At 48.5% G+C, this 11,601-nt stretch overlaps 1 protein-coding gene across 2 annotated transcripts; it reads right to left on the reverse strand.

Annotated features, from left to right (window-relative positions):
• Positions 1-1,832: 1,832 nt before the first annotated feature.
• ACP6 (acid phosphatase 6, lysophosphatidic) lies at positions 1,833-10,145 on the reverse strand. 2 transcript variants are annotated; one of them, XM_039563104.1, is made up of 10 exons: positions 9,990-10,145; positions 7,989-8,117; positions 7,765-7,895; positions 7,079-7,158; positions 6,254-6,341; positions 4,696-4,828; positions 3,873-3,973; positions 2,492-2,587; positions 2,126-2,291; positions 1,833-2,011 (listed from the first exon to the last, which is right to left on the reverse strand). In XM_039563104.1, exons 1-10 carry the CDS (start codon positions 10,137-10,139, stop codon positions 1,871-1,873), a joined length of 1,215 nt encoding a protein of 404 aa, XP_039419038.1. In that variant the 5' UTR covers positions 10,140-10,145; the 3' UTR covers positions 1,833-1,870. The 2 variants fall into 2 exon arrangements, with proteins under 2 accessions (XP_039419038.1, XP_039419030.1); XM_039563096.1 differs by lacking the exon at positions 9,990-10,145 and adding an exon at positions 9,534-9,861.
• Between the last annotated feature and the right edge of the window lie 1,456 nt (positions 10,146-11,601).

Below are 11,601 nucleotides of genomic sequence, written 5' to 3' on the forward strand. Positions count from 1 at the left end.
AACCTGTTCCCAGCGGTGCCTTCCTCCTAGCCCCTGCCAAGAAGCTGGCCTGCTTTTCTGAGGTCTTCTGCTGTTACTGAAATGTGTAGTACTCCGCCTAGAGTGATAGGAGGATTTTAACTGTGTGAAAGCAGTGCCCTTTAACAATCTTACCTGCTCTGCAACAACTTGTGCTGCCAAGTGCTCTCGGTTGTGGCTGTGTTGCAATTTTTAACCTGGTTGCTGGTCAGTTTTGTTGGGGATGCTCCTAGTTATTATTTAAGAGTAGGTATGTGAGTTCCCCCTTTCTATGGCCAAAGCTTCCAATGCCTTTTTCCAAGCAGTCCATGCCTCACAAATAACTTGTAATTGTAGACCCAATATTTTCATCACTGTTCCCCGAATACTTGAAACTGTGTATGAGAGCAAGCTTGATTAGAGTAGAACACACTGTTCTTAAGCAGGGGTAGGCATTGATTTTTATATACTGGCATTATGGTTTTAGGCTGTATAAAAACTTGATGGAAAATAACAATGTTTTGTTTGCTTTTTTGACAGCTTCTAATAGCAATTCTGTGAGACCTCCAGCAATGTATTTAGTACTGAAATTATTCTGTTCGCTGTGCGTGGTGTCAACATGTAATTGTGGTGGGGGCAGGCTAATGAAAGAGTGGAGGTAAATCCAGCCCATTCTTCTCAGGGAAAAGGTGCTGTAGTGCCTCCATCACATATCTGTCAATGGCTTACATTAAGTGATTTTTTCACTATGCAAGAAGGGGTAACACAGAACCAACATTGCAGGGCCATTTTAATAAATGGTCCCCCTATTTTAACCTTTGCCTATCCCAAAAAAAGTAGGGACCGTGTTTTATTTACTGACTGAAAAGTGGAGATCTTTTTCAATGAAATAGTGAGATTGAGTTCACCCTCAGCAACTTTGCAGAGGACACGAAGTCAGGTGGTGCAATTGACACAACAGAAGGACCTGGACAGGGGGTTGGAACTATATGATCTTTAAGGTCCCTTCCAACCCAAACCATTCTATGATTCTATGACTTTGGCAGCAGTGATTCCGAGTGCTGTCTTACAGGAGAAACTGTAATCTCAGCCAGAAGCACTGCTGTTGGCTGGTGTTGTATTCCTCTTTCAGCAAGTGCAAAATAGATCACTGCTGTCCAAAGCTGAAGTCGATCGCAGCTCCCCGAACTCCCTTGTTTAAAGCACATAAAGCAGAGTTCACCAAGACTGTGTGTTCTTGTACTTGGCCCACTGTGGTTGTTCTGCATGTTCACAGCAGCATTTCCATAATTAGATAAATGCAGGGAAGAGGTTTGGAGGCTTTCTGTCTCTTTGGAGATGTTTTCTGTGCACAAAAATGCCCTCAAGAAGATGGGGTAGCTAAATGCTATACTATTAGGGAGGCTCATCTGTCTGCAGAGAGCAACCCTCCAACATGCCAAAAGAAAGGGAAAGGCACAATGGCTTCTGCCATTACCAAACATAAAATCAATGCTACGTTAAAGCTTTCAGGTCTGGTAGCACAGAGCGAGCTGGGCTTCATCCCACAGTCCCAGCATATGAGGAAGAGAAATGTTTTGTCTCGCATTCCTGATGCAGAGGGGCAATTTAAAATGGTATGTTCTCTCCCTTGCTGTTTTCAGCCTCTGCTTGCTTTTGTGTGGCCACCTCAGAAGTAAACTTGAGCCATTCTGTCACGTGGCTTCTTTCAGCTTGCTGCTAACAGTGTAAAGTGACACTGTGCCACCCTGTGTCTGGTAGGAAAATATCTGCTCATCTAAAACACCTTTGCAACAGAGAAGGCTAGCAAGGACATAAAGAAAAATAGTCAAAGATTGTGACAATAAACGAATTTTAATTTAAGTCCGCATAATCATGAGTTAGTTTGCTGATTCCTGTCCATTTGGGAGCACAGGTTCTTGTACTCTTCTGGACTGACTGAGTACTGTGAAAGAACTTCCAGAAATCGTTCGAGTGGACAGAGACCTGCTTTACAGCCTTTCACCACTTGCTCCTGCAAGGCAAAGAGACAAAATCACAGCTATTGTGCACTGCCAAAGCCCTTTTTTGCTGCATGGTGAAACCAAAAGCCCAAGGTTTGTAGGCGGGACTTCCCACGGGATCTCACCTCTCCACGGTAAGACACGCGCACAAACCACTCCTTGGAGCGCCGGTGCTGATACAGTTCCAGGATCACATCTGCAGCATAAGGTGGCCACTTGTGATCAAAGGTGCCCAGTGCCAGCAGGAGAGGAATAAGAGTAGAGTCATGAGAAGCATAGAGGAAGAGCTTCCTGGAAAAGAAAAGGGAAAAACAAAACCAGACCTAGAATGTCAGCTGTGTTCCTCCATGGATAGGCAGTAGCACTCATGCTTTTTCCAGCAGGTGAGCACTCCTTTTTATCCCACACAATCAGTATCTTTCTGAACCAGTTTTTCACACTGACATCAAGTTAAAATTTATAACTATCAGAGGAAGAGGTCTGTGCTGTACCGGGCCTTTTCAGCTGGATTTGAGGGATTTATTGCTGCTTTAATGTTCTTCTGCAAGGTATTGAACAGGAGGCCAATATTCATCTGAAGAACTTCTCTAGAAAAGAAGCAGAAATAAATTTATTGGTTTAAAAAACTTTCAAATAATTACACATGAAAGCCTGAGAACCTGCTTTTCTCTTATGATTTGATAACCTGCACTGAACGTAGCTAAGAACTATTAAATGCAATTAATATGGCCAGTTTTTAGTTCAGCTGTTGTGTAGTCACCACTCTAATGTGATTGCAGACTGGGAGGGGAGAGGTGTTAACAAGCAGTCTCATGAGGTGTGGCCATGTAAATGAAAATCTAGAAACTCTTTGATTGTTCTCTGGGCTATTTTGTTTCCCCAATATGATTTTTAAGTGCATGGGTTTCAGCTAGGGAAGAAGACTGCTGCAAAACAGCAGCTGAAGTGGCTGGGGTCTTTGGTGAGGAGGGTCAGGGTTCAAGAAAGTGATGGCTTTATTTAAAAATTAGTTTTTATCCTTTTACTGAACAAAGAGATGATCTTCATACAGTATCTGGTGGGAAGAAAGCCCCTCTACCTAATGAATACATCAGTGGAAATGGAAGATGAGTGTGACTAACTCTGCTGGGTGTTGTGGGAATGGGGTAAATGAGTCTTTCATTACCTGAGATCTCTAATCCCTAGTAAAGAAAAGACAGCCCTATACCACCACCTGAGAAGAACTGGTGAATGTGGCAGCTGCAAACAAATCTGAAAGGAAAATGACTGCTAGGCTAGCAACTCAGCCAGCCTTTACATACAAGTGTGGAGGAGGTAATTAGCTGCACGTAGCAGCAGATTCTCTTTGCAAGTAGTTACACGTGTGCAGGACCTGGCATCACCTTTTCCGCTAGCACCAGCACTTCTCAGCCAAGCTGTGCAGGTGCCATCCCTGGGATAAACTTCCCAGGCTGGAATTTGGACTGTACTTGTGCAACTGCAAGGGCAGCCTCAGGGCTTGGGCTGGAAGTATCTCTTCTGCTTTTGCCACTGGTTCACTGAAACCCCTGTGGCAACTGAAGCCTTCACTGCCCACCTCAGCGGCTTACTTCTACTCCTGTGAGACCACCCTCTTCATGAGGATCAACAAAACAGGGGGCAAACCCACATCCTGGTCTCCTCAGTGTGCACTCCTTTTTCCTAGCTCATGGTACTGACTCCAGGCACTGAACTTTACACTGAGATGGCTGAGGCACAAACCTCATGAGTGGGCTCTGGTGGAGGACAGCAGCAGATGGGAAAGCACTTCTGTCTGCTGAAGTAAGCTGGTGTAGCACATCCACCCTGGGTAAGACAGCCCCTGAAGCCAGAGGCATGGACACAGGCAATCACCTGGAACTGTCTTCCAGAAGGAAAAGCATGGAGTCAACAGATCGGCGCTCCACTGTCTGCTGGAAGCTCTTCAGCACAGGGCAGCTTGGCAAATTGTGCACCTGGAAGGAGATGTAGCAGAGTGGTAGGGTCTGACCCTTTCTGAACCCAGCCTGAAGACACATGGATGGCTGCCCACAGAAAACAGCTGCTCATGTCACACCATTTGTACTACAGCATTGTACTGTGGCATTCATGTGAGGATTTTTAGGATGGTTTTAAACACACAGACTTGCTCTGTGTACCAAAAGGATAGCTGTATGTTCTTTGGGATGCAGTTCTATGGGGAGTGTAACACATTGAGCCATTCAGCCAACAGACACACCAGTTATCATTAGCTCCAGCAAAAAGGGGGTGCTAAGATGGGGTACAAATGTGCCCAACTTCCTTCCAGTAGCAGAAGCAGTCTGGCTCACAGGTAGCTTGCTGGAACTGGGATTAAGATGACTGTTAGGTGCTGAGTGCCAAAATAGGGAAAGCACTTTGTAATGGGTAAGCAAGGCCCAACGCCTCTCTTAGCTCTTCGTTACACTTGAAAGAAATACTGGATTACAAGGTAAGAACAAAAATACTGGAGATGAGTCTTTATCCATCATACAGCAAGGCTGACCTCATGTCTTGCTTTTTCAAAAGGCCATGCTATTTCTATAAACATTCTGGGTTGCATAGAAAGGTACTGAGTACACATTAGTATTTATGGGTGTTGGCACTCTGTGACTTCCTCCATGTGTGTGGTAAGGGGATGTTTCTTTCTGAGACAGTGCAACAGAACAGCTCAGCTCACCTGCTCAGCAAAAATGTTATCGAGGAGGACTAAAAAATCCACAGATTCATCACCATCAATACCTATCCTCTTCTTAATTTTTTTCAAGTCATCAGAGATACCTGGCTGACGCATAGCATTCCGCATCCTATCCCTGTAAAGGAATTAAGAAAACCAAAAATTTTTCACACACCAGGCTTTCTGTCTTTTGTTTTTCTCATGACCCAGCCCAGTTGTCCCACATCAGTGAGGGGCAGAAGAGAAGCACTGCAGTATACTGAGGAATTCCTGATGTTGGGAGTCTGAGCTGCAGAAAGGACAGACACAGAATCCAGATCTCAAGGCTCAAGCTGGCTCTCTGCTCTAACAGAGGCAGGAGGAAAAATTAGGATGAGATGTGAACACCCCAAAAGTGGTTCCCATAAGCAAGGGCTGTGTATCAGCTAACAGATCTGGTCATACTGGAACAGTACAGGTCTATGTCTTCAGGGAGTAGCCTTTAACTGCCTCATGAAAGAAGAAAGGGTGGCAGCTTTGAACTGATTGCTATATGGTGTGGGAAAAGGGAAACACCTAGCTACTCGTTTGTAGCTTAAATCCACCTTTTGTTTTGTTAGAAGCCATTTGCATCTTCATGCTGCTTTAAATTTTATTTTTAAAAATTTAGCTGAGAATATTCATGCTGGCCACGTACTTCCTAGGTAGCCTGCAAGCTGAGGCAGTGCTTACTGCAGCTCAAAGTCTACCTTGACATGGTCACAAAAGGTGCAGTTGGTAGGCAGAGGGGGACAGGGAGCAGAAGACCCTTTTTGGACAGGTGACATTACTCAAGGAGGCTGAATATGCTCCTTCTAGGGGGCTGTCACCTCACCACTGTCTAGACCAATCATTTGCCTGCAGAGTCGAGCATTACACAGTGAGCTTTTCCAAGTGAATTCTGACAACTCTTGAATTTTGGACAAAAATATGCTAATGTACAATCCAGCCAAGCTAATATATCTGCCTCTCTTTTCCATTTTCCACCCTGTGCCCAAACCTGGCACAGGCATTTCAGAGTACTTGACTCTGCAAACAGGAGTGTTCTATGTAGGATGTTCCTTATTTTATTTCATTAGTCTTCATTAAGTGTGCCAAGGCTGAGTATATTTCAGTTTCTTCTGAAAGGTATGAATGTGACGGGAATGTTGAAATAACCCCCAAACCAAAAGCTGAATATAAAAAGAAGGCCCAATATGTTCACACTTGAAAGGCTTGTTAAGGGATGTAGATGACATTAATTCTGCCCTGCAGCAATGCCACAGACTAGCTGTACATTAGCTAGTAGTGAGTGTTTGCTAGACACAGACTAAATTAAATTCGTCTTTCAAGGAAAAGTCTCTATTTTATTTTCTTCTGCTGCCACTGCCTAGTGTATAATTCCACTTACCAAGTATTTTATACAACTAGCTAACCATTTCCAGAGAACAGTAAGTGGCAGGGGAAGAAATTGGGAAATGGGAAGAAAATGTGCTGTTGTAAATTACTACTGCTGAAATGAAACAGCAGTGAAATTATACGGGGAGATATTGCTGGCAATTACCTGGTCAAGCATTTCAGGCGCTGGCAGTTGTAGTAATTGGGGTAGAGCATTTCAGAGCTTGCTTCATCAGTGACAATGACAACAGATCCTGTGGAACAAGAAGGAAGTTTCTGTGCTCAGTAGCGCATCTGTGTTTCTTTAGACTGCTTTAATCACTCCCACAGTCGTTGTGCTCAAGTCCAGTGTTATCAACTACCAATTCCCCCCGAGCTATCACCTGCAGCACAAGCCACTGTACTTGTTTCTGTGCATTTATTTTCACGGGGATGCCTGCTGTGCACCTTGTAAAGCTTCCTAGCTGTGTGTTCATTTTTCTTAGGGTTTGTATGTGCCAAAAATTAGTCTGTGTGTCATGAAGTGTAAGGAGCTCTGGCAAGTCCCTTCTACTTGTTTGTGGAACTGAATATGGAAGGAGCAGATGTGAGATCTTTAAAATGCAAGCATATTTTTGGAACATACAAGTAGTTACCAACTGCAGGACACAGGTGAAAGTTACTCCAGACACTGAACTCATACCCAAGATACTTGGGTTTCTCTGAGAAACCTTTTTCAGATGTGTGAGCTTTTTGCCTTCTTGATTCTGAAGAGGGTTAACATTAACCTCCTCAGCAGGTCTGAAAGAGCAGCGGAAAGATACACAAAGAGAGGGAACAAGTGACAAGCTAGTAAAGAATCTGCAGGACCAGGAGAAGTGGGGAAGGGGCTCAAGTGCATAGAACCAGGGAAGAAGTAACAACTAGGAGCTGGAGAGAGTTAGGATCTGGAAGCTGGGTGCATCTAGGGAAGACTGAGCAAGGACAGGCACTATTCCAAAGTCTCCCCAACCTTCTTTCTGCTGTTGGTACAGCCCAGCTAGCAGGCACCGTGTGGACTCCAGATTCCGGAAAATATTAGTGGAACGGACGCTGAAAGAGAGAAGGCAGTTTGTGAGGTAGCACTTTCTCCTTCATGTTACCATGGCTGCAGCTGGGGAGGTCTTGCTGGAGCTGAGGGTTCTGCTTCCATCCACTGTGGCTTTGGAAAGCTGTGGTGGGACTCATCTTTTGTCACTATAGATATCTAAGGTAGACACCTGTAATCTGAACTGCTCATCAGAGATAGTGGAGATAACAAACTGGCACTTCTCTGGTGTGATTTTTTCTCTGAAGCCAGATGCTCTCAGCATTACTGATGTGAGCAGCAGGGGTTGCTTCATCTCACTGAACTTCAGCTGTTTACAGTGAGTTAAAGTGTGCTCCAGAAACGCCTGTTTCTCTTTGCTCACCACAGAAGTGCATAGCAGCACTGCCAATGGCTCAGCCTAGGTGAGATGAATCTGTCCCTGGCATCGCTCTCAGGACTGCCAGGCAATTGGATGCTTTGTTTCACGAGTGAGTTCTAGTGCCAGGCTGAGCAAAGATGAAGGCCCAGAAGCCAGGCAGAAGGGTATGCTAGTCAGTTTCCCTAGCACAAGGCTACTTGTGACAGGGCAGGAAGAAAGGGAAGGTCCAGGAGGGACCTGAGAGACTCACAAGACCTCAGCAGGCTTAAATGTTGGTGAAAGAAACTTGGCTTCTTCCACAAAGCTTCTCCTCAGCCTTTCCCCCAGGGCGAATGTCTGCTCCATCCCCACTGTAGTCAGCTGTCCTGCGACTACACCACCCTGAGAGCAAAGAAAAGGAGAGGGCTCCAGTGGACCATGGAAATAAAAAAGTCTACAGAGGAATGAGGAACCCACCAGGAAATACAGCCTCACCTTGAACACAGTCTTTTTGTATTCCTCATCCAAGCGTGAGTGGGGTTGGGGTCCTCCATTTAGGTCTGTCACCACGTAATCAAACTTAGTCTTAGCAGGTACATCTAAGAGAGTGGGATGCCATTCCACCTGTTTCAAAACAAACAAACAAACAGTGTTTCAGCAGAAAACTTTCAAGGGCATTAAACCAAGGACTTTTAAGAGCATTAAACTAAAGCTGGAGTATTACACCATGCTGCCTTGCCAACAACACAACACGAAGAGATCTCTTCACACAGCTCATAGAGAAATGAGAACAGTGCTGCTCCCTGGTTTTGCAGATCTGATGTGCAGGAAATTCAGTACTTGCTTTCCTCCCCTTACAGAAGAAGAATCTGTAGGAAATCACAATTGCTACTCTTTGTTACACACCGAAAAGCTGCTGTAGGAAACTACCTTAGCTAACCCCTGCTGGCTCCCCAGGCCCCCTCGGTTGAGCTGGGGAGCCAGATCACACACGGTAACAGCGAGGCAGGAGCCATATGTTAGCTGAGCACCAGCTGCGAGGTGCTGAGCAAAGTCTTGGCCTTGGTGCAAAGTCCATGGGCACAGCAGCCCCAGGATGCCCATCCCTGCATCCTACCCCTGAGGGCTCCCTGCAGTTGCAGCAATTGTTCCCTCTGCTGTCACCTGTCCCACTATTGTGCTATTGCCGTTCTACTTTACAGAATCACAGAATTAATTAGGTTAGAAAAGACCTCTGAGATCATGGAGTCCAGCCTGTGACTGAACACCACCGTGTCACCCAGACCACAGTGCCATGCCCAGTCTTTCCTTAAACACCTCCGAGCAGCCCATTCCAATGTCTAATCACCCCTTCTGTAAAGAAGTTCCTCTGAATGTCCAACCTCAACCTCCCGTGGCACAAATTAAAGGATGTATCCTCTCATCCTGTCACTTGTTCCCTGGGAGAAAACCCTGACCCCCACCTGGCTACAAGCCCCTTTCAAGAAGTTGTAGATGAGTGATAAGGTCACCCCTGAGCCTTTTTTCCAGACGAAACACCCCCAGCTCCCTCAGTGGCTTCTCCTAACACTTGTGCTCCAGATCCTTCCCCAAGTCCGTGACCTTTCTCTGGGCTCACTCCACCCCTCAATGCCCTTCCTGAATTGAGGGACCCAGAACTGGACAGGGATGATCCCTGCCCTGGTCCTGCTGGCCACATTATTGCTGATCCAGGCCAGGATGCCACTGGCGTCCTTGGCCACCCGGGCTCACGCTGGCTCACATTCAGTCGCTGTCGACCAGCACCCCCAGGCCTTTTTCCACTGGGCAGCTTTCCAGCCACTACTACCCAAGCCCGTAGGCGGCATGGGGTGCAAGCTCCCAAATTCCCTCGCTTTCCCCTCGGGAATTACTCTCGGTATCGCCTCGGGAAGGAGCACAAACGCCAAACCATCAGGCTGCCGGCAGCAAGGCAGGAGCACAGTCTGCTCTGCCGCCGGCTCGGGGTCGGGGCACAGCCCCGCAGCGCCCCTGCCCCGTCCCGTCCCGTCCCGTGCTCACCGGCGCTACCCCGGGCAGCGGCCGCAGCGGGGTGCGCGCCCCGTGCCGGTACACGACCTGCACCAGCCTCAGCTCCAGCTCCCGGTGCCGCCCGCCCTCGCCGTCATCCCGCCCGGCCGCGGCCGCCCGTCGCCGCTGCGTCCAGGCGGCCAGGCCGCCCAGCAGCCACAGCCGAGCCCCCCAGCCCATGGCGGCCCCGGCGGCCCGGCTGCACCGCGGGGAGCGGCGGGAAGCGCCGGGAAGCGCAGGCCCGGGCTGGAGCCCCGGCCGGAGCCGGGCAGCGGCGGGGCCCGAGCGCGGACTGCGGCTCCCGGCGGGCGCCGCGCAGGGAACCGGGCGGCGCTGGGCGGGACCGGCGGTGCCCCCGCCCTGATGGGGGCACGGCCGTCACCCGGGCCCGGCGGCGCTCCTGTGCCGCTGCTCGCCAGCTTTAGCCCTTTTCCCTGGGCGACTCACCGGGCACCAGTGTGCGCAATAACCCCGTGTAGCGTTCCAGGCTTGGGGAAGAGTGGCTGGAAGGCGGCCCACTGGAAAAGGACGGGGGCGCTGGTCACCGCGGATGAACTGAGCCGGGTGTGCCTGGGTGGCCAAGGAGGCCAGTGGCATCCTGGCCTGGAGCAGCAATAATGTGGCCAGCAGGGGCACGGCAGGGATTGTCCCCCTGTGCTCGGCACTGATGAGGCCACACCTCGAATGCGGTGTCCAGTTTTGGGCCCCTAAGTTCAAGAAAGGCACTGAGGGGCTGGAGCGAGTCCAGAGAAGGGAAGGGTCTGGAGCACAGGTCCGATGAGAAGCCAGTGAGGGAACTGGGGGTGCTCAGCCTGGAGAACAGGAGGCTCAGGGGGGACCTCGTCGCCCTTTACAACTCCCTGGAAGGAGCCAGGTGAGGTTTGGCCTCATCTCCCAGGGAACCACTGACAGGACAAGGGGACACGGCCTCAAGTTGTGCCGGGGATGTTCAGGTGGGACATTTAGAGGGATTTCTTCACAGAAAGGCCGATTAGATATTGGAATGAGCTGCCGTCCCCGTCATGAGTCACCGTCCCCGGAGGTGTTCAGGGAGCAGGGCAAGGGTGAAGGAGAAAGAGGGCAGAGAGGATGGTGACCTGCACAAAGGCCAGAGGGAGGAGCCGCTGCAGGTGGTGAGAGGTTGGCACAGACACCAGGACGTGCAGAGGGGGGATTTTGGTGATCTCCTTGTGTCTCTCAAAGCCCTGCAGTTCTGAAAGGGTTACCTCAGTTTTCTGAGCTTAGAGTATGGGAAACACAGAGGCACAACAAGAGCAGGGAGAGAAGGGGAAAAAATATTTTAGAAGCCAAGAAAATAACAAATGAAGAAATCATAACAGATGAAGAAATCAAGCCTAAATCTTGTGTTGCAAGAGAGCAAGGGGTCAAGAATGCTGAGGGGAGAGGGAACAGGAAAAAGTAGTTAAGAGGGGGAGGGAGGGAAGGTGGAAGAGAGATAGAGGTGATGTGATAGAAGTGAGCAGGGAGAGAGGCTCACAGTGAATTGATTTGTATTTCCATTCAAATGTTACCTTGGAAGAAAACCCTGGTTCCTGTGAAGCTGTGAAGACTGGGACTGCAGGGTCCCTCCTGGGTGGCCCTGGCTGCTGCCAAGCAGCATTGCTGGTGAGATGTATTTTAGAATACACCACGCCACAGCAGGTGCGTGCAATTAGAGGAGAGATCTCCAAAATAGCAGGCGGCTGTCAATTTTTAAGCAAATGGTGTTGCCCTATTTTTTTTCTTCGTCCAACTGTGTAGAAATTTATTCTAAGATGCGCCATCTTTACAGAAACATTTTCAAAGGACCTGTTATTTTTACCCTTCTGTTGCTTTTTGTGACCAGACGAGGAGCAGAAGGCTAATCCAATGGCCACCAGGGGTAAGTTTTTTTCCACTGAAGGAAAGTAATGAGCTCTAATGAACAAGCACGTTTCAGGAAACTTTCCACTCTGAAAGCAGAGGGTAAATTTCCTCCTGGTTGGAATTGAACCAAATTGCAATGATTGCTGTCTTTGCGAAATATTACCATTGCTATCATTTGCCTTTTACAGGGCTT

Source organism: Corvus cornix, chromosome 1 (genome assembly GCF_000738735.6).
Source record: "Corvus cornix cornix isolate S_Up_H32 chromosome 1, ASM73873v5, whole genome shotgun sequence".
Lineage (NCBI taxonomy): Eukaryota > Metazoa > Chordata > Aves > Passeriformes > Corvidae > Corvus > Corvus cornix.

Bases quoted from the DNA above. Each gene is read 5' to 3' on its own strand.
- ACP6 (XM_039563096.1), bottom strand. From the start codon at position 9,722: ATGGGCTGGGGGGCTCGGCTGTGGCTGCTGGGCGGCCTGGCCGCCTGG. The intron at 7,896-7,988 runs GTGAGGCTGTAT...CTTTGCTCTCAG, and splicing joins ACAAAAAGACTGTGTTCAAG to GGTGGTGTAGTCGCAGGACA. The intron at 4,829-6,253 runs GTAATTGCCAGC...ATTCCTTTACAG, and splicing joins CGCCTGAAATGCTTGACCAG to GGATAGGATGCGGAATGCTA.